This window comes from Ornithorhynchus anatinus, chromosome 4 (assembly GCF_004115215.2).
Source record: "Ornithorhynchus anatinus isolate Pmale09 chromosome 4, mOrnAna1.pri.v4, whole genome shotgun sequence".
Classification (NCBI taxonomy): Eukaryota; Metazoa; Chordata; class Mammalia; order Monotremata; family Ornithorhynchidae; genus Ornithorhynchus; species Ornithorhynchus anatinus.
Window position 1 is genome coordinate 131,760,227 of NC_041731.1, and position 22,966 is coordinate 131,783,192.

Genomic DNA, 22,966 nt, shown 5'->3' on the forward strand with positions numbered 1-22,966 from the left:
TAAGTGTCCAATGAATACAATTGAATGGATGATTGAATGGGGCTCAAAGTGTCCCTCCAAGTAGGAGGGAGAACGGTACTGAATCGCCATTTTACAGATGAATACTTGCTGCATTTCCCATTTTAAAAATATATTTTCCTTTTTTGATTTTCACACCCACTACAACATTTTCTAATCTTTCAGCATTTCCTTTTTAATCTTAACTTCTCCAAATAAAATATAGTAACAGACAGTAGATCTCATTAGGTGGTCAAAAATCAATTTTAACATGTACCAAACCCTTCCCCCCCAGCCCCACCCCGTGCTCCTCCCCCTTCCCCTTCCCCTCCCCTCAGCACTGTGCTCATTTGTATATGTTATTTATTACCCTATTTGTGTTGTTAATGAGGTGTACATCCCCTCCATTCTATTTATCGTGATAATGTTGTCTTGGTTTTGTTTTGTTCTGTGTCTCCCCCGATTAGACTATGAGCCCGTCATTGGGCAGAGGTGGTTTCTATCTGTTGCTGAATTGTACATTCCAAGTGTTTAGTACAGTGTTCTGCACATAGTAAGCGCTCAATATATACGACTGAATGAAATAACTTAGTTTTTTGTACGAATATGCAAATACAGTACCTAATTTTCAGCTTTCCACTCTCCAGAATCTGCCCCTTTTTTAAAGGTATTTTTTAAGTGCTTACTTGGGGCTGGGCACTGAAATAAGCACTGGGATAAATACAAGTTCTCCAATGAAACTACCGCAACACGGGTTCAGTCAATCAATACTACTGATTGTAGTATTGTGTGAACAATACCGCTATTGATCGACTGTTACAGTCTGCCTTGACTACTTCATCAGCCTCCGGGCTGACCTCCCTGCCTCCAGCCTCTTCCCTTCTCCGGTCCGTACTTTGTTCTGCCGCCTGGATCATTTTTCTACAACATTATTCTTTGGACGCCTCTCCACGCTTAGAATACTTCCAACGGTTGCCCATCATCTCTGAATGAAGCAGAAATCCCTGACCCTTGGCTTTAAAGCATTCACTCAGCTCTTTATCCCTTTTTTCTCACCCTCTGCCTTTTGCCTGAAATTCCTTCTCCCTTCACAAAATAGTAATAATAATGTTGGTATCTGTTAAGCGCTTACTATGTGCAGAGTCTTTCTAGTAGGCCTTGCTGCTTGTAGTAGAGTTGTTAGTTACGATCCTGGTCCTCAGAGAGGTTACATATCTGGTTTACAATCTACAGTCGCAAGGATTTTGACTGTGATTTTGTCCAGTCTAGAATCCAGACTTTCCTGGGCTCTGGCCCCAGGTTTAGCTCATCATTTGGGGGGCTCAGGTGTGTGATTTAGTCCAGAACCTGGCAGATATAATGATAATAATGATAATAATAATAACTATGGTATTTGCTGAGCTCTTACTATGTGCCGGACATGGTACTAAGCGCTGGGGCGAGTACAAGCAAATAACACTGGACACTATTGTTTTGTCTGTCTGTCTCCCCCGATTAGACTGTAGCCTGTCAGTGGGTAGGAATTGCCTCTGTTGTTGAATTGTACATTCCAAGCGCTTAGTACAGTGTTCTGCACCTAGTAAGTACTCAATAAATACTATTGAATGAATGAATGAATGAATGAATGAATGAATGAATGACACAGTCTCTGTCCCACTTGGGGGCTCACAGTCTCAATCCCCATTTTGCAGATGAGGTAACTGAGGCACAGAGAAGTGGAGTGACTTGCTCGAGGTCACACAGCAGACAAGTGGTAGGACTCAGGCCGAGGGCCTCAGATTTGTTATATTGCTATATCGTGGTCTCCCAAGTGGTTAGTAAGTCAATAAATAAATTAATAATGAATAATGATGGTATTTGTTAAGCGCTTACTGTGCCAAGCACTGTTCTAAACTCTGGGGTAGATAAAAGGAAATCAGGTTGTCCCATGTAGGGCTCACAGTCTTCATCCCCATTTTATAGGTGAGGTGACTGAGGCCCAGAGAAGTCAAGTGGCTTGCCCAAGGTCACACAGCAGATAAGCGGCTGAGCCGGGATTAGAACCCACATCTTCCGACTCCCAAGCCCGGACTCTTGCCACTAAAGCCACGCTGCTCCCAGTCAGTGCTCAATAAATAGGGTTGATTGACTGATTGATTAACTCTAGTAAACTCTTGGGATTTACAAAGCGGATAAAGGACACATGTGGTCATCGGTAAATCCGATCGAAAGAATTAATGAAGGTTTCCTAACTCCAAATCCGGTGTTCTCTCCGCTAGGCCACGCTGGTTCTCGTGACTTAGTGCTTAGAACAGAAGTGCTCAACAAATTTAGGGGTCATCAAGTGATCAATCAGTGGTATTTATTGGGCACTGAGGGGTGTAGAACACCGGGCAGCGTGGCTCAGGGGAAAGAGCGCGGGCTTGGGAGTCAGAGGTCACGGGTTCTAATCCCGGCTCTGCCGCTGGTCAGCTGTGTGAGCTTGGGCAAGTCACTTAACTTCTCTGTGCCTCAGTTACCTTATCTGTCAAAGGGGGATTAAAACTGTGAGCCCCACGTGGGACGACCTGCTCCCCTGGTATCCCCCAGCACTTAGAACAGTGCTTTGCACATAGCGCTTAACAAATACCACAATTTTTTTTTAATCGTTATTATTATGACTACTACTTTCTGTCACAGGAAGAGTGTAATCTTGTAAATCGCATTAGTCCTTCTAATAATAATAATGTTGGTATTTGTTGAGCGCTTACTCTGTGCAGAGCACTGTTCTAAGCGCTGGGGGAGATACAGGGTGATCAGGTTGTCCCACGTGGGGCTCACAGTTTTAATCCCCATTTTACAGATGAGGGAACTGAGGCACAGAGAACTGAAGTGACTCGCCCCCAGTCACCCAGCTGACAAGTGGCAGAACAGGGATTCGAACCCATGACCTCTGACTCCAAAGCCCGGGCTCTTTCCACTGAGCCACGCTGCTTCTCTGCCACAGATTTAAGTGAGTCACACCTCTTCTCTTCAGATGTTCAAGTTACTGTCCAAAGCCTATGCAGACGTCCACCCCGTCATGACGGACAAATCGGAAAACAGATGCGGTGGTAATTTTGTAAAGCGGGGAGGCATTATAAACGGAGCCGATTGGTACAGCTTCACGGGAGGTGAGTTTCCGTAGCCATCTCAGGTTCTGTGGCGGAGGGATCTACTTGAGGGGATGTGGTCGGGGGACACAACCGTGGTACAGAATTAATACTACTAATGATAACACGAATAATAATGGTCGTGGGTTCTAATCCCAGCTCCCCCACTTGTCTGTTGTGTGACCTTGGGCAAATCACTTCACTTCTCTGGGCTTCAGTTCCCTCAGCTGTAAAAGGGGGATTAAGACCGTGAGGCCTATGTGGGACAACCTGATCGCCTCGTATCTACCCCAGCGATTAGAACAGTAAATATGATTGAATGAATGAATGAACAGTGCTTGGCACATAGTAAGCGCTTAACAAATAGTAATAAAAATAATGATGATGATTATGGTAAGAAGGAGGGAGAGCAAACACTGAATCCCCATTCTACAGGTGAGGAAGGTACGCCACAGAGAGGTTATTAATAATAATAACAATAATGGTATTTTTTAAGCACTTACTTTGTGCCAAGCACTGTTCTGAGCACTGGGGTGGATATAAGGTAATCAGGTTGTCCCACATGGGGCTCACAGTCTTAGTCCCCATTTTACAGATGAGATTACTGAAGCACAGAGAAGCGAAGTGACTTGCTCAAGGTCACACGGCAGGCAAAGGGTAGAGCCGGGATTAGAACCCGTTAGTTCAGTATTCTCACCTCTCCGCTACTGCATGAGTACTATATATTGAGCACCCCCTTGGTGCGGTGCACTGTACTAAATGCTTGGGAAGTACAGAACAACCTGGCTCAGTGGAAAGAGCCCGGGCTTGGGAGTCAGAGTTCAGGGGTTCGAATCCCGGCTCTGCCACTTGTCCGCTGTGTGACTGTGGGCAGGTCACTTAACTTCTCTGTGCCCCAGTTCCCTCATCTGTAAAATGGGGATTAACTGTGAGCCTCACGTGGGACGACCTGATTACCCTGTATCTACCCCAGCGCTTAGAACGGTGCTCTGCACATAGTAAGCGCTTAACAAATACCAACATTATTTTTATTAACAACAGAGTAACCTGATCCCTTCCCTGAGGGAGCTTCCACTCTAACAAGGAGACGAATCCAACCAGACTCGTCCCAGCGTTCATTCATTCAATAGTATTCATTGAGCTCTTACTATGTGCAGAGCACTGTACTAAGCGCTTGGAATGGACAAGTCGGCAACAGATGGAGACAGTCCCGGCCCTTTGACGGGCTCACGGTCTAATCGGGGGAGACGGACGGACGAGAACAGTGGCGATAAATAGAGTCGAGGGGAAGAACGTCTCATAAAAACAATGGCAACTAAATAGAATCGGGATGATGTACAGCTCATTAAACAAAATAAATAGGGTGATAAAGCTATATGCAGTGTGGATAGCGACCGTCTGGCTAAAAGCGGGAAACATTCAGAAGTTGCTGAACTTGTCTGGGCTCAGCTCAAATCGCATCCGCCTCTGCGTAAAACAGAAGTTTCTCACCATCGGCTTTAAAGCATTCAATCCCCCGCCACCCTCCTACCTCACCTCATTAATCTCCTCCTCCAACCCAGCCCGCGCACCGCGCTCCTCTAATGCCAACCTTCTCACCGGACCTCCATCTCGTCTCTCTCACCGCCGACCTCTCGCTTCTGGCCCGGAATACCCTCCTTCCCCATATTCGACAGACAGCGACTCCCCTTGCCCCTTCGAAGCCTCGTTGAAGGCCGACTGAGCCCTCCTTTCCTCTTCTCCCACTCCCTTCTGCCTCACCCTGACTTGCTTCCTCTATTCCCTCCCCCTCCAAGTCCCTTATGATAATAATGCTAATAATGCTGGTATTCGTTAAGCGCTTACTGTGTGCGGAGCACTGTTCTAAGTGCTGAGGTAGATACAGGGTAATCGAGTCGTCCCACGTGAGGCTCACAGTTAATCCCCATTTTATAGATGAGGTAACTGAGGCCCAGAGAAGCGAAGTGACTCGCCCACAGTCACACAGCTGACAAGTGGCGGAGCTGGGATTCGAACCCATGACCTCTGACTCTCAAGCTCGGGCCCTTTCCACCGAGCCACGCGCTTATGTCCTTATCTGTCATTTCATTTATTTATATTAATGTCTGTTCCCCCTCGAGGCTGTAGATTTGTTGCGGGCGGGGTTTATGTCTGTTTTATGCTTCTACTGTACTCTCCCGAGCATTTAGAACAGTGCTCTGCACACAGAAAGCGCTCAATAAATAGGATTGACTGCCTAACTGACAAAACATTAACGTGAATGGGAATAACGGAAACTGTGGAGGAAACCAGAAAATCAGTCTGGAGTAATTGTCTCCCCCTCTAGACTGTGAGTTCATTGTGGGCAGGGAGTGTGCCTGTTGTTGTTGTCCTCTCCCAAGTGCTTAGTACAGAGCTCCCCCCTTTCCCTCTGCTCCTCCCCCTCTCCCTTCCCCTCCCCTCAGCACCGTACTCGTCCATTCAACTGGATATATTTTCATTACCTTATTTATTTTGTTAATGAGTTGTACATCCCCTCCCTTGATTCTATTTATCGCTATTGTTTTAATGAGCTGTTCATCCCCTCGATTCTATTTATCGCCATCGTTCTCGTCCGTCCGTCTCCCCCGATTAGACCGTGAGCCCGTCGAAGGGCGGGGACCCTCTCCGTCCGTTACCGATTTGTCCATTCCAAGCGCTTAGTACAGTGCTCTGCACCTAGTAAGTGCTCAGTAGATACTATTGAATCGAATGCTTTGCACCCAGTAAGCACTCATGAAATATGATTGAATGAATGAACGAGCTACTCTCCTGGCTCCAGCTAGATTTTCGATTCAGAACAGATTAGACGGAAAAGCGGCATGGTTTAGTGGCTTTAGCCTGGGCCCAGGAGTCAGAAGGTCATGGGTTCTGTTCCCCGCTCCTCCTCTTGTCTGCTGGGTGACCTTGGGCCAGACAATTCATCTTTCTGCGCCTCAGTTACCCTATCTGCAAAATGGAAATTGAGACTTTGAGTCCCACCTAGGGCAGGGACTGTGCCCATCTCGATTTGTCCAGATGCATCCCCGTGCTTAGAACAGTGCTTGGCACATAGTTGGACATAGTACGCGCTTAATAATGTTGGTATTTGTTAAGCGCTCACTGGGTGCAGAGCACCGTTCTAAGCGCCGGGGGAGACACAGGGGAATCCGGTCGTCCCACGTGGGGCTCACGGTCTTCATCCCCATTTGACAGGTGAGGTCACTGAGGCCCAGAGAAGTGAAGCGACTTGCCCACAGTCACACAGCCGACAAGTGGCAGAGCTGGGATTCGAACTCGTGACCTCCGACTCCAAAGCCCGGGCTCTCTTCCACTGAGCCACGCTGCTTAACAAATGCCACAGTTATTACTGCTCCAGGATCGATTCCTTCTGGTTCAGTTTGTGGCCACTAGGATCCATCACTGCTGGAGTCCATGGGATAAGATTTCTTCTCCTGCTGTATAAATGATTTCCTGATGATCGTGATGGTTTAACATTTATCTGTGAAGCCAGTCCATCATATTTATTGAACACATACTGCGTTTACTAAGCACTGGGGAGAATGCAATACAACGATATACCAGACACATCCCCCTCCCGCAATGAGCTTGCGGTCTAGAGGGTCTAGCGCACTTACTTTGTGCCTTGGCACTGTACTAAGCACCGGTGTAGATGCAGGATACAGATACACACAAATGGAGCTCACAGACTGGCGGGAAGAGCCCGGGCGCGGGAGTCAGAAGACCTGGGTTCTAACCCCGGCTTCGGCGCTTGCCGGCTGTGTGGCCTCGGGGAAGTCACTTCCCTTCTCTGGGCTTCAGTTACCTCGTCTGGAAAATGGGGATTGAGACCGTGAGCCCCACGTGGCTCAACCCTATCTGCTTGTATCCACCCCAGTGCTTAGTACAGTGCCTGGCACATAGTTAAGCGCTGAACAGATTCCATTATAAAAATAAAAATAAACCCGGCTGTACTACTTGTTCAGTGGGTGCCCTTGGGCAAGTTACTTAGTGTAGTGCGCGGCACATAGTAAGCGCTCAATAAATACGATCGAATGAATGACGAAATCACCACGCGGCATCTTTGGGTTTTGGCCACATAGTTATCTGTCTATGCCCGGTTGCCGCGCCCTGAATCAGCATGGCATAGTGGATAGAGACTGAGAGTCAGACAGTCATGGGTTCTAATCTCTGCTCTGCCACTTGTCTACTGTGTGATCTTGGGCAAGTTACTTCACTTCTCTGTACTTCAGTTCCCTCATCTGTAAAATGGGGATTAAGACTGTGAGCCCCATGTGGGACAGGAATTGTGTCCAACAATTTGTCCAACAAGTACCAGAATTATTATTATTACCATTATTATTATTAGCAGCTTGGGGCCAAAGCTATGAGTTTCCCCTATTTTTAATTCTTGGGACCCCCCCCCATCAATCCATGGTATTTATTGAGCACTTACTATGGGCAGAGCACTGTACTAAGCCCTTGTGAGAACAGAGTAGACCCATTCCCTGCACACACTGAGCTTAGAGAAGCAGCATGGCTTAGCGGAAAGAGCCCAAGCTTGGGATTCAGAAGTCATGGGTTCTAATACCGGCTCCGCCACTTATCAGCCATGTGACTTTGGGCAAGTCACTTTGCTTCTCTTTACCTCAGTGACCTCATCTGTAAAAGGGGGATTAAGACTGTGAGCTCCACATGGGACAACCTGATTACCTTGTATCTACCCCAGCACTTAGAACAGTGCTTGGCATATAGTAAGCACTTAACAAATACCATCATTTATTCATTTTTATTTTTGTTCCAGTCTAGGAGGCCCTCGGTGCCGTGGGCAAAGCCAGGAGGCCCAAGAACAGTGCTTGGCCCATAGTAAACAATGAACAAACGCCAGGTTTTTTTTGCTGTGCCTCAGTCACCTCATCTGGAAAATGGGGATTAAGACTGTGAACCTCATGTGGGACAGGGACAGACACTGTCTAACATGATTAACTTCTATCTACCCCAGCGCTTAGAACAGTGCTTGGCACATCATCATCATCATTATTATTATTAAGTTCCATTGAGTCATTTCCCACTGATAGTGACTCCGTGGATAGACTTTCTCCAGAATGTCCTGTCCTCTGCCATAATCCGCCACCCTCCTAACGGTTTTTCCATTATCATTGCTGTGGTCTCTATCCATCTAAGATAGAGACTAAGATAGAAATTCCCAGAATAAGCCCCCCTTTTCCTCTGCTCCTCCTCCCCTCCCCATCGCCCTGACTCCCTCCCTTTGCTCTACCCACCTCCCCACCCCACAGCACTTGTGTATGTATGTACAGATTTATAGTCTATTTATTTTATTAATGATCTGGATATAGCTAGAATGGTATTTATTCATACTGATGCCATTGATGCCTGTTTACTTGTTTTGATGTCTGACCCCCCGCCTTTAGACTGTGAGCCCATTACTGGGCAGCGATGGTCTGTATCTGTTGCTGAATAGTACTTTCCAAGAGCTTTGTACAGTGCTTTGCACACAGTAAGTGCTCATTAAATACGAACGAATGAATGAATGAATGAATGAATCTAGCTGCCCGTCTTCTTCTTCCACCTTTTCCCTGGACTTTTCCTAGCATTAGTGTCTTCTCCAGAGAATTAGTCCTCTTCATCATGTGGCCAAAATATGCTAATCTACGTCGAGTCATTTGGTCTTCCAAAGACCACTTGGGTTTAATTTGCTCTAAAATCCATTTGTTTTTCAGGCAGTCCATGGTATTCTCTGACACCACATTTCAAAAGAATCCATGTTCTTTCTATCCTGTATTTTTCACTGTCCAGCTTTCAGATCCATTCGTTGTCACTGGAAACACCCTAAAGTTGGCAATTTGTATTTTTGTGACAGTCGTTACGTCAACACATTTCATGACTTTTTCTAGACTCTTCACATCAAGTCTTCCTAACGTTTATCTTTGGTTTATTTCTTGGCTGCTAGTTCCTTTATCGTTGATTATCAATCCCAGGAGGGAAAAATCTTCACATCGTAAGTACTTAACAAATACCATTATTATCATTATTATTAGCAGGCATTCAATGAATGCAAGTGATCGACTGGTGATCATTCATTCATTCATTCATTCATTCAATAGTATTTATTGAGCGCTTACTATGTGCAGAACACTGTACTAAGCGCTTGGAATGAACAAGTCGGCAGCCGATAGAGACAGTCCCTGCCGTTTGATGGGCTTACGGTCTAATCGGGGGAGACGGGCAGACGAGAATAAGATAATAATAATTTTGGTATTTAAGTGCTTACTATGTGTCAAGTCCTGTGGTTAGCGCTGGGGTTGATACAAGACAATAAGATCCGACTCAGTTCCCGGTCCCCATGAAATCCGCAGTCTAATGGGGAGGGAGAATTGGAATTTAATCCCTATTTTTACAGAAGAGTTAACTGAAATGCAGAGAAGTCAAGTGACTTGCCCAGGGTCACACAGCAGTCATGTGGAGAGCTCACGGACTTGGGAGTCAGAAGGATTGGGTTCTAATCCCAGCTCTGCCCCTTGCCTGCTGCGTGACCTGGGAAAAGTCACTTCACTTCTCTGGGCTTCAGTTCCCTCATCTGGAAAATGGGGAGTAAGACCGCGAGCCCCATGTGGGACAGGGACTGTGTCCAACACGATTAGCTTGTATCTACCCCGGCGCTTAGTACAGTGCCTGGCACATAGTAAGTGCTTAACAAATATTATTAAAAAAAAAAAAGAAGTTGGCAGATCCAGGTCTTCGGACTCCCAGACCAGGGCTTTTTGCACCAGGCTACACTTACAGACTCAGGTCAAACATCACACTGGTTTTCCCGTAAACATTTCGGACAGAATGCAGGAATGAGTGAGTTTTCTTCCCACCAAGCACAGCTACCTGGCTATCCCGTGACACGGTTTTCAACGGAACGGTTCGGTTCATAGGCACGGCGTCGGACAAGACGGGAAGTCGATAATGTACCTTTTTACCGACGTGAAGTTTGTCGTGGTCAAAATACTTCCTTTCTAGGAAAACTGACTGAACGGTATATCTCATCTTTAGAATTTAAAAACCAATAGTTCCGGTCAGCAGAAGGCAAACATCTTAACGAATGTCCTTTCGATTTAGCTATTTAGGTAGTAATTATAACGATTAGGCGCTCACTCTAGGGCAAGCGCTGAGGTAGATCCAGAGCTGGGAGGTAGCATGGCCTAGTGGATAGAACCCGGGGCTCGGAGTCAGAAGGACCTACCTGAGTTCTAATCCCAAATCTGCCCTTTGCCTGCTGTGTGATCTTGGGCAAGTCACTTCGCTTCTTTGGGCCTCCATCGCCTTTTCGGTGAAATGGGGATTAAGACTGGGAGCCCGGTGTGGGATAAACGCTGTGGCCGATACAAGCAAATCGGGTTGGACGCGGTCCCCGTCCCACGTGGGGCTCGCAATCTCAATCCCCATTTTGCAGATGAGGAAATTGAGGCCCAGAGAAGCAAAGCGACTTGCCCAAGATCACACAGCAGACAAGGGTCAGAGTCGGGATTAGAACCCACAACCCTCTGACTCCCAGGCCCCGCTCTATCTACTTCGCCATGCTGTATCCACGCATGAATACTAATTCCATGCACGAATACTACTCCTGGGTGGAATTGCTGAATTTCTTTGCTTGCAAACCGAGGCCAGGAAGAATATGAAGTTACTCTGGTGAAAGAGCGCGTTCTCCTCGTTACTGCCGATTCCCCGCGGCCCCGCAGAGACCAGAGAAACGCTGAGTATCAAAAGAACATATGGGCCGCACCACATTTTTCTTTATTCATCAGGAGAAGCGAAGAGTTCGTGTTTTTCCCCGGCCCTTTCCTGAAGGCCCCAGAAACGAAGAATATTCGAAACCCTGCTGAGCTGCTGATAGGAGACCACAGCTGAGTCGCATCCTGAGAGGGGTGTGTCTTCCCTAGAGAAGATTACTTCCTCCGTTCTTCTTGGAATTCTGTTTCCCGCCTTCATCGCTCCAAACCAGACTTTCCCAGATCGAACTGGGGCCCATCGGGACTGCCTGACTTGGACGTCTCCGTTGCTTTCCATTCCTTTCCGTTTTCTAGAAAGTCGGACCTGCTTTTACGTTTAGAAAATAGATTTGCTTTAGCCTCTTCGTTCTGTTTTTAAATGTAGGGTCTCCTCCATGGGATCCTTTCAATCATTCATTCGATCGTATCTACTGAGCGCTTACTGGCTGCAGAGCACTGTACTGAGCGCCTGGAGAGTACGATCCGGCAACAAATCGAGACAATCCCTCCCCGACGACGGGCTCGCAGTCTATTAGACGTAGCATCCTCGCGGACATCGATAATAGTGTTTCTCCACATGTACTGGGAGTGTCCAATTCACACCTTTCACTGTTGTCTTGTGTGCATGTAGGGATGTCAGATTTTAATTATCTTCACACCAACTGCTTTGAAATAACCGTGGAGCTGGGCTGCGTGAAATTTCCACCTGAGGAAGTCCTCTACACCCTCTGGCAACACAATAAAGAATCGCTCTTGAACTTCATGGAAATGGTATGGCGTTGGCTTTTAGGAGCAATATAAGCTCCTAGGGGACTTTGGCCCTTCTTTCTTGCTTTCTTGGAGATTTCGCACTCGTGCGTGGCTGCTGATTTGGTCTTTTCGTAGAGACCCGTGGAAATGTTCGTGGGAGAGGGGTCGAGAAGCAGCAGGGCCCAGTGGGTAGACCACGGGCCTGGGAGTCTGAAGGACCGAGTTCTAATTCCGGTTCTGATTGCCGGGTGACCTTGAGCAAGTCACTTAACTTCTCTGTGCCTCAATGATCTCATCGGCAAAAAGATTAAATACCTGTTCTCCCTCTCACTAAGACAGCATGGCCTAGTGACAAGAACCCGGGCTTGGCAATCTGAGGTGGTGGGTTCTAATCCCAGCTCTTCCACTTGTCTGCTGTGTGGTCTTGGGCAAGTCACTTAACTTCTCTGTGCCTCAGTTACCTCATCTGCCAAATGGGGATTAAGACGGTGAGCCCCATGTGGGACAACCTGATTACCTTGTATTTACCCCAGCGTTTACAACAGTGCTTGACACATAGTAAACACTTAACAAATACCATAATTATTATTATTATTATTAAGACTGTGAGCCCTATGTGAGTTCTGGTTATCTTGTATCTACCCCAGGGCTTAGTACAGTGTTTGGCATAACTTCTCGGTGCCTCAGTGACCTCATCTGTAAAATGGGGATTAAGACTGTGAGCCCCACGTGGGACAACCTGATTCCCCTGTGTCTACCCCAGCGCTTAGAACAGTGCTCGGCACATAGTAAGCGCTTAACAGATACCCACATTATTATTATTATATAGTAAATGCTTAGTAAAGGCCACAATCATTATTATTTAAATTATTATTATCATTATTATTACAGTGGCTTTCCTAGCATTAAAGTCCTTAGTAGAATGCACTACACAGTATGTGCTCAATAATATAAATTTATTTATTTTATATTACTATCTCTCTGCCACTCTAGACTGAAAGCTCACTGTGGGCAGGGAAAGTGTCTGTTTTTCTTTATATTGTACTCTCCCGAGCACTTAGTACAGTGTTTTGCACACAGTAAGTGCTCAAGAAATACGATCGAGTGAATGAATGAATAAATAAATACCACTGCTAGATGGATTGCTAGGAAATAATAATGCTGGTATCCGTTAAGCGCTTACTATGTGCAAAGCACCGTTCTAAGCACTGAGGTAGATACAGGGGAATCAGGTTGTCCCACGTGAGGCTCACAGTTAATCCCCATTTTCCAGATGAGGGAACTGAGGCCCAGAGAAGTGAAGTGACTCGCCCACAGTCACACAGCTGACAAGTGGCTGAGCAGGGATTCGAACCTATGACCTCTGACTCCCAAGCCCGGGCTCTTTCCACTGAGCCACGCTGCTTCTCTAAGCCCGGTGGCTGCCTTAAAATCCATATCATGCCTGATTCTTGGGAATTCTCAGTTATCAGCTCCCATGCTAAGGATGATCCTAGCCAAGGCCCAGGGTTCCAGACCCAAAATAATCTGTCCGTTTCAGTCAAGAAGAGGCCAGTCTGTATCTGGCCTACTCTTCAAGAGCGGACAATCTTAGGACGGTTCTAATAATAATAATAACGTTGGTATTTGTTGAGCGCTTACTGTGTGCAGAGCACTGTTCTAAGCGCTGGGGGAGATACGGGGTCATCGGGTTTTTCCACGTGAGGCTCACAGTTAAACCCCATTTTACAGATGAGGTAACCGAGGCACAGAGAAGTGAAGTGACTCGCCCACAGTCACACAGAGCCGGGAGTCAAACCCATGACCTCTGACTCCGGAGCCCAGGCTCTTTCCACCGAGCCACATTCCCCTTCCCGGTCTTTTCAAGCAACCTCTTGTTACTTGTCGTAAAGTATCGTCGTTAGATCGAGACGGTAAATTCAGACCACCCAAACTCATTTCATTTTACAGCTGTCTGATGAAAATGAGTTTTAAGGAGTCCAAATGGGCCGGATAAAATCCATACGTATTGCCCACGAAGTCCTGGAATATAAAGATTTTAATGGCTTAGATACTGTAAAAGGGTATGCTGGAAAACCTCTTGAGGAAACACAGAACAGGGAGCCTGACAATACTATAGATAAGGGGGATGAAATTATGTTTGATAAGGGTTAAGTCTGCCAAAGCCAATTGAAACTGTTTTCATTTTGATACTTACCAGATTGTGGCTTTGAGTGTAAATAAACTTCACCGAGTAAGAAAAGTTAAGCTTCTTTCCTTGATGAGGAACCGCAAGGATGGAAATCTGGGTATCTAAGGGTTACGTTTCCATCCCGAAATGCGAGGAAAACTAGAGTTCAAACAGAAATGATAATGATGGCATGTTTTTGAAATGGTATTTGTTAAATGCTTACTCTGTGCCAAGCACTGTACTATGCAAAAGGATAGATATTAGATATCTGCGAGAAGCAGCGTGGCTTAGTGGAAGAAGTACAGGCTTGGGAGTCAGAGGTCAAGGGTTCGAATCCCGGCTCTGCCACTTGTCAGCTGTGTGACTGTGGGCGAGTCACTTCACTTCTCTGGGCCTCAGTTCCCTCATCTGGAAAATGGAGATTAACTGTGAGCCTCACGTGGGACGACCTGATTCCCCTGAATCTACCCCAGCCCTTAGAACGGTGCTCTGCACATAGTAAGCGCTTAACAAATACCAACATTATTATTATTATTATTTTTAATCCCGCCTTTGCCGCATGTCAGCTGTATGACTTTGGGCAAGTCACTTCACTTCTCCCTGCACTTAGATCAGTGCTTGGAACATAGTAAGCGCTTAACAAATACCGTCATCATCAATCTCTGTGCCTCAGTTACCTCACCTGTAAAATGGGAATTAAGACCGTGAGCCCCACGTGGGACAACTGATTACCTTGTATTTCCCCCAGCGCTTAGAACAGTGCTTGGCACTTAGTAAGCACTTAACAAATACCATCAATATTATTCTTAATATTAAAAAAATCAGGATGGATACAGTACCTGTCCCACGTGGGGCTCACGGTCTTAATCCCCATTTTCTAGATGAGGTAACTGAGGCCCAGAGAAGGAAAGTGATTTGCCCAAGGTCACACAGCAGACAAGTGGTGCTGTGCCTCCACAAGTAGTTGACTCAGGATTAGAAACCAGGTCCTTCTGACCCCCAGGCTCAGGTTCTAATATTAGATAATAATAATAATAATAATAATGGTGGTATTTGTTAAGCATTTACTATGTGCAAAGCACTGTTCTAAGCGCTGGGGGGATGCAAGGTGATCAGGTTGTCCCACGTGGGGCTCACAGCTTTCATCCCCATATTCCAGATGAGGGAACCGAGGCCCAGAGAAGTGAAGTGACTTGCCCAGAGTCACACAGCTGGCAAGCGGCGGAGCTGGGATGAGAACCCGTGAGCTTTGGCTCCCAAACCCGGGCTCTTTCCAGTGAGCCACGCTGCTTCTCCGATTAGATCGGAATCTCTAGCCGGCCCACGGAATCTTGGCTGGATGTGGAATTCCCGCAGACGCCAACGAACTCTTCTCTTTATTCTTCTAGGTGCATCGGGGAATTAAAGGTACGGTGATGGATAAATCGGGAAATCCCATCCCAAATGCCCACATTTTAGTCCGAGGCATCCGCCATGCGATCACCCCAGGTAAGCCTTTCCGTTTCTAACGTGGCATCCGGAGCGCTCTCTTTTCTGCTAAAACTCGAAGGGGGGCTATTGTTTTTTTCACGATAGTTGTTTAGCACTTAGTATGTGTCAGTAACTATTTTTTTATGCTCTCTGTGTCAAATACTGTTCTAAGCGCTGGGGTAGATACAAGTGAATTCGGTGGGACACTCTCCCTGGCCCACATGGGGCTCACTTAGTATTGGGGAGGACGGGTCTTGAATCACTTCATACAAATGAGGAAACTGAAGCACTCAGAAGTGAAGTGACTTTCATTCATTCATTCAATAGTATTTACTGAGCGCTTACTATGTGCAGGGCACTGTACTAAGCGCTTGGAATGGACAAATCGGCAACAGAGAGAGACGGTCCCTGCCCTTTGACGGGCTCACGGTCTAATCGGGGGAGACGGGCGGACGAGAACGATGGCGATAGATAGAGTCAGGGTGATGTACAGGTCATTAACAAAATAAATGGGGTGATGAAGATGAATACAGTCGAGCGGACGAGTACGGTGCTGAGGGGGTGGGACGGGAGAGGGGAAGGAGGAGAGGGAAAGGGGGGAGAAGAGGGTTTAGCTGAGGAGAGGTGAAGGGGGGGGAGAGGGAGCGGAGGGAAATGGGGGGAGCTCAGTGTGGGAAGGCCTCTTGGAGGAGGTGAGCTTTAAGTAGGGATTTGAAGAGGGGAAGAGAATTAGATTGTCGGAGGTGAGGAGGGAGGACCTTCCGGGACGGCGGGAGGACGCGGCCCGGGGGTCGACGGCGGGACGGGCGAGACCGGGGGACGGCGAGGAGGCGGGCGGCGGAGGAGCGGAGCGTGCGGTGGAAAGAGAGAAGGGAGGAGAGGGAGGAAGGGGCGAGGGGATGGGCAGCCTTGCCCGTGGTCACCGAGCAGGTAGAGTGAGATTAGAACTCAGGTCCCCTGACTGCCAGGCCCAGGCTCTTTCCACAAGGCCACCCTGCTTCCCAACTGCATTCTAATCCCAACTGCTGCTCTTTTAGAACGCTTTATCCTAACTGCAGTATTTTCAATCCAAGTATGGCATGGCTCAGTGGAAAGAGCCCAGGCCCGAGAGTCAGCAGGCCATGGATTCTAAGCCCGGCTCCACCACGTGTCTGCTGTGTGACCTTGGGCAAGTCATTTCACTTCTCTGGGCCTCAGTTCCCTCATCTGGAAAATGGGAATGAAGACTGAGAGCCCTCTGTGGGACGGGGACCGTATCCAACCCCATTTGCTTGCATCCACCCCAGTGCTTAGTACAGTGCTGTGTGACCCTGGACCAGTCACTTCACTTCTCTGGGCCTCATTACCTCATCTGGAAAATGGGCATTAAGACAGTCAGTCCCATGTGGGACAGGGACCGTGTCCAGCCCGATTAACTTGTATCCACTCCAGCGCTTAGTACGGCGCCTGGCATATAGTAAACACTTCACAAATACCAAGAGAAGTCGCGTGACCTAGCTCCAAAAGCACAAGCGTGGGAATAAGAGGACGTGGGTTCCAATCCCGGCTCCACCACCTGTCTGCTGGGTGACCTTGGGCAAACGACCTCACTCTCCGGGCCTCAGTTGTCTCATCTGGAAAATAAGGATAAGACCGTGAGCCCCGTATGGGACTGTGTCCTACCTCATTAACTTGTATCTGCCCCATCGCTTAGAACAGTGCTTGGCACTTAGTGAGTGCTTAGCGTTTACCATAATTATTTTAAATTTATCAATTCATTCATCCACTCGTATTTATTGAGCATTTACTGTGTGCAGAGCACCGTACTAAGTGTTCGGAAAGTACAATTTGGCAACAAATAGAGACAATCCCTGCCCAACAGCGGGTTCACAGTCCAGAAGCGGCGTGGCTCAGTGGCAAGAGCCCGGGCTTGGGATTCAGCGGTCGTGGGTTCTAACCCCAGCTCCGCCGCTTGGCGGCTCTGTGACCCTGGGCAAGTCGCTTCACCTCTCTGTGCCTCGGTAACCTCATCTGGAAAATGGGGATGAAGACTGTGAGCCCCACGTGGGACCACCTGTTTCCCTTGTATCTACCCCAGCGCTTAGAACAGTGCTTGGCACCTAGTAAGCGCTTAGCAAATACCAACATTAGTGTTTTTATTAGAAACAGTGCTTGGCACAAAGTAAGTGCTTAACAAGTCCCGTCGTTATTATTAATTAGTACTATTGACCTGATTATTAACCTCGCCTGTATCCTAGTGCTTGTATTTATCCTAACATTTAGAACAGTGCCTGCACACAGTAAGCACTTCACAAGAACCACGATTATTATTCATTTTTATTATTAACCCAATTCCCTCGCATCTACCCCAGCACTTAAAACAGTGCTTGGAACATAGCATGGCACAGTGGAAAGAGCCAGGGCTTGGGAGTCAGAGGTCGTGGGTTCTAATCCCGGCTCCGCCACTGATCAGCTGTGTGACTTTGGGCAATTCGTTTCGCTTCTCTGTGCCTCGGTTACCTCATCTGGAAAATGGGGATGAAGACTTCGAGCCCCACGTGGGACGACCCGATGACCTCGTATCTACCCCAGTGCTTAGAACGGTGCTCGGCACATAGTGAGCGCTTAACAAACGCCATTATTCTTACCGTTATGATGAAGAAGCGCCTGACGAGTATCACCATTATCATGAACGATTATCATTAACCCGCTCACCTTGTATCTACCCCAGCACTTAGAGCAGTGCTTGGCACACGGTAAGCACTTAAATACAGTGCTTGGCACTTAGGAAGCGCTTAACGGATACCGTTATTATTGTCACTAACATTACGACGATTATTACGGTTCCCGCGCTGCCTCTCTGCTAAGGAATCATCCCCCAGCGCCGCTAATTTGGGATTTTGTCTGAAAGCGTTTTCCGACGTGCGTTTCCGCAGCCGCCGGCGGAGATTACTGGAGATTGCTGCCTCCGGGCACGCACGTTGTCAGCGCCCAAGCCCCGGGCTACTCCAAGGTCATCAAGAAGGTGACCATCCCAGCCAAAATGAAGAGAGCGGGACGGGTGGACTTCATCCTGCAGGCCCTCGACCCCTTCCCTCCCAAGACGGGACTCCGGAGACACAAGCAAGTGCAGGCCGATCCCCTGGACGTCTTCGACCCCCACGGCGGGTCCGATCACCCGCGGCAGGCCGGGAGAGACCCCTTGTCCGGAGCCGGCAAGCCGTGGTGGTGGTCTTACTTCAGCTCTCTCAGTCAGCACAAGCCCACGTGGCTCCTCAAATCCCAGTAGGGTGGGGGGCCCGGGCCTCCCTCACGACCCCCGGGGACGGCTCTCGAAAACCTGGAAGCTCGCTGCGGGCAGGGGATGTGTCTGTTGGTCTCCCGAGCGTTTAGTACAGTGCTCTGCACACGGTAAGCGCTCAATAAATCCGATGGAATGAATGAATGGGAAGAATCGGTGTGCTGCTCGGCTGTTTCTAGAGGGCTTTCTCCGCTCGCTTTTATTCGCCGTTTGTTATCAGAGGGAGGTTTCTGATCTATTAAGCCCCTTGGTTCGCCAGGCCAATGGGGGAGAAGATTTTGGTGAATGTGGCCATTTCTTTTATTGGCCATGTGGATAGTCACCTCATGTAGTGGCTAGAGCCCGGGCCTGGGAGTCAGAAGGTCATGGGTTCTAATCCTGGCTCCACCGCGTATCCACCCTGTGACCTCGGGCAAGTCACTTCAAGGGAAGCAGCGTGGCTCGGTGGAAAGAGCCTGGGCTTCGGGGTCAGAGGTCATGGGTTCGACTCCCGGCTCTGCCACTTGTCAGCTGTGGGACTGTGGGCGAGTCACTTCACTTCTCTGTGCCTCGGTTACCTCATCTGGAAAATGGGGATTCACTGTGAGCCTCACCTGGGACGACCCGATTACCCTGTATCTACTCCAGCGCTTAGAACAGTGCTCTGCACATAGGAAGCGCTTAACAAATACCAACATTATTACTTCAGCTCTCTGGGCCTCAGTTGCCACATCTGGAAAATAAGGATTATGACTTTGAGCCTCAGGGGGGACAGGGACTGTGATGAACTCAATTTGCTTGTATCCACCCCTGTGTTCAGTACAGTGCCTCACACAAAGTAAGAGTTTAATAGATACCTTAATCATTACAATTATTACTATTTGCCTTCTCCATTTAAGCCCTCTTTTCCCCAGCTCACTCTCCCTCCTGCGTCATCTATATGCTTCGATCTGTGTCCTTTGGACACTTGATAATAATAACGATAATGATAGAAGCAGCGTGGCTCAGTGGAAAGAGCCCGGGCTTGGGAGTCAGAGGTCATGGGTTCGAATCCCGGCTCCGCCACTTGGCAGCTGTGGGACTGTGGGCAAGTCACTTCACTTTTCTGTGCCTCAGTTACCTCACCTGTAAAATGGGGATTAAGACTGTGAGCCTCATGTGGGACAATCTGATGACCTAGTATCTACCCCAGCGCTTAGAACAGTGCTCGGCACATAGTAAGCTCTTAACAAGTACCAACATTATTATTATTTGTTAAGCGCTTACTATGTGCCAAGCTCTGTTCTAAGCGCTGGGGTAGATACTAGGTCATCAGATTGTCCCACACAGGGCTCACAGTCTTAATCCCCATTTTACAGATGAGAGAACTGAGGTACAGAGAAGTCAAGTGACTTGCCCAAAGTCACATAGCTGACAAATGACGGAGCCGGGATTAGAACCCACAGTCTCTGATTCCTAAGCCCGTGCTCTCTCCACAAAGCCATACTGCTTCTCTACAAGGTAATCAGGTTGTCCCACGTGGGGCTCGCAGGCTTAATCCCCATTTTCCAGATGAGGGAACTGAGGCCCAGAGAAGTGAAGTGGCTTGCCCAAGGTCACGCAGCAGTCAGGTGGCGGAGCTGGGATTAGAATCCGTGTCGTCTGACTCCCAAACCCAGAATCTTTCCACTAAGCCACGCTGCTTCTCTGATATTCGCCCCACCCCCAAACCCACAGAGCTATGTACATATCTTTACGTTATATATTAAAATTGACTGACTTATTCATATTAATGTCCATCTCCCTCTCTGGACAGTTCACTGAGAGCAGTTCAAGCTCACTGAGGGCAGGGAATGTATCTGCTAATTCTGTTGTTTTGGACTCTCCCAAGAGCTTAATTCAGCGCTCTGCGCAGTGCGCGCTCAATAAATACTATCGATTGATCTGCTAAAGGAGCCTTCAATCAATCAGTCATATTTATTGAGCGTTTACCGGGTGCAGAGCACAGTACTAAGTGCTAGGGAAAATAGAGTAGAACAACATGCTAGAATTGGTAGGCTTCTTGAGGAGGAAAAAATAGTCTTAGCTTAGGATGGGTGGGAAGGCAACTATTCTCTAGAAACATCTTTAGGAAGTGTGGGCTAGTGGCAAGAACAAGGGGCGAGGAGGCAGAAAAGCAGGGTTCAAGTTCGGGATTTGCCACTGGCCTGCAGTGTGAACCTAGAGAAGTCAGTCAGTCAGTCAGTCGATTGGATTCATCGAGTACTTACCACGTGCAGAACGCAGTACTAAAAGCTTCGGAGAGTAAACTATAACAGTAAACGGACACACTCCCTGCCCACAAAGAGCTTCCACTCTAGAGGGGGACACAGACATTAATATAAATGAAGCAATGATAGATATGGACATAAATACTGTGGGCTGGGAAGGGGATGAATAAAGGGAGCGAGTCAGGGTGATGCAGGAGGCAGTGGAAGAAATAATTTCCCCTTTCTGAGCTCCAGTTTCCCCCTCTCTAAAGTGGGGATACTCATTCAGTCCTATTTATTGGGCACTTACTGTGTGCCAAGCACTCAGAGCTTAGGAGAGGAAGATATAAGAATGAACAGTCGAATTTCCTGCTCACGATCCCTCTTCTCTCTCAATTTGGATTTGAGCCCCATGTCTGACAGGGAGAGAGCCTGCTTCACTCATCCTGAATCTACACTAATAATAATGATAATGGTAATAATTCTGGTATTTGTTAAGCGCTTGCTATGTGCCAGGCACGGTACAAAGCGCTGGGGTGTATGCAAGCCAATCGGGTTGGACACAGTCCCCGTCCCACGTGGGGCTCACGGTCTCTATTCCCCTTTTACAGATGAAGTAACTGAGGCACAGAGAAGTGAAGGGACTTGCCCAAAGTCACCCAGCAGACAAGCGGCAGAGCTGGGATTAGAACCCAGGTCCTTCTGATTCCCGGGCCCGTATCGGCACGTGGTGAACACTTAACGAATGCCCTGGAGAGTTGCGGAAATCCAGTCTGGGGAAAATATTTTGATCTGTTTCCCAGATATATAATTGTTCTTTTGAACCGTAAAAATCCAATATGTTGGATTTTTGTTGTCTTCAGTCTCGAATTCAACCAATCTTCTGGGAACTGGTTCCCCGCTAACTCATGTATTACCTGCTGTCATCAATAATATTACATAATCAATTACTTCAATATATTCGTTTAGTCAACCGGCTCATAATTTTACCTACCCACAGAGCTCTCTGATGTTCCCCGAAGAAAAGAAATGGCCATTTGACATCAATATCAGTCGTCTGCTTCAGGCCGCAGGCTTTCTCTTCCAAATAATATTATGCCAAGATCCAATTTGTCCTTTCTTCTCCATGTTGCTTCAGAATGATTTTCAAAGGGCATTTTATATGGCGACAACGAGCACAACCCACTGCGTTTGACACACATCAAGGAACTGATAAGCTTTTTCAGAAGTTAGATTAACGACGCAAATTGACTTCAGAGCTTTCCCTTTGATTTATTCGCCTTTAACTGGGCACGATGATAAACCTTTGTCATCGGAAAGCTGTTTTCATAAATGAAAGTCACTAAATTCAATCATCATTACCGAGACGTCACTGGGGCAGGACGCCAAAGTCGGCCGAAACTGAAATGTCATCTTTTCAAAATGTTCCTCCCGTGGCGTATCGTTGAGATAGCGGGTCTCCCTTATCACAAAATGTTTCTTTTAACCAATAATCCCGCAGGATTAAGTTGAGCTGAACCAAATCGCATTACAGCCGACCGACTCAGCTTTTAGGTTCTCATCCCCAAACCTAAGGCTATAAATCGCCCGCTAATTTACCTGAAATCAAATCGCGTAAGAAGGCTATCGAAATGCTTTTCTCCCATTACGACCTGCGTGTGGCAAATGATGTTCCATGGAATAAGGGATACGTGTTAGATGGTCTGAGTCGAGGGCCGGGGTTCTTGCACACGGGTGTGTGTGTGTGTGTGTGTGTCCAACCGTGAGGTATTTTCACCGACAGCCTAATTGCCAGATGGCCTGGCCCCATCCGGGACGGATTCAGCCCTGGACGCTGTTGTTTTATATTCCGCTACCGTCCTCCCTCTGCCTCGGTTCATTCATTCATTCAGTGGTACTTACTGAGCGCTCACTGTGTGCAGAGCACTGCACTAAGTGCTTGGGAAGGGGTCTTGCTGCCCGGAAGCGGCGTGGCCTAGTGATCCCTCATGAATCCTGAGTCCTAAATGTGTGTGAAGTAACTTTATTAAGGACCCATTTACCCATTTTGAAGCATCAGTGATGGCTCTTTCATTTATTATTATCATCATGGTATTCGTTAAGCGCTTACCATGTGCCGAGCACTGTTCTAAGCGCTTGAGTAGATACAAGGTAATCAGGTTGTCCCTAGTGGGGCTCACAGGCTTAATCCCCATTTTCAGATGAGGTCA

The 22,966-nt window shown here is 47.7% G+C and overlaps 1 protein-coding gene across 1 annotated transcript in view; it reads left to right on the plus strand.

Moving 5' to 3' along the window:
- Positions 1 to 18,716, plus strand: part of CPZ (carboxypeptidase Z) — a 66,833-nt gene extending 48,117 nt beyond the window's left edge. Inside the window, exons 7-10 of the mRNA XM_029062193.2 lie at positions 2,993 to 3,128; positions 11,511 to 11,650; positions 15,188 to 15,287; positions 18,185 to 18,716. Of these exons, the coding sequence (XP_028918026.1) occupies positions 2,993 to 3,128; positions 11,511 to 11,650; positions 15,188 to 15,287; positions 18,185 to 18,537 (729 nt within the window). The 3' untranslated portion in view covers positions 18,538 to 18,716. The remainder of the gene's footprint in view (positions 1 to 2,992; positions 3,129 to 11,510; positions 11,651 to 15,187; positions 15,288 to 18,184) is intronic.
- The last annotated feature ends 4,250 nt before the right edge of the window (positions 18,717 to 22,966 follow it).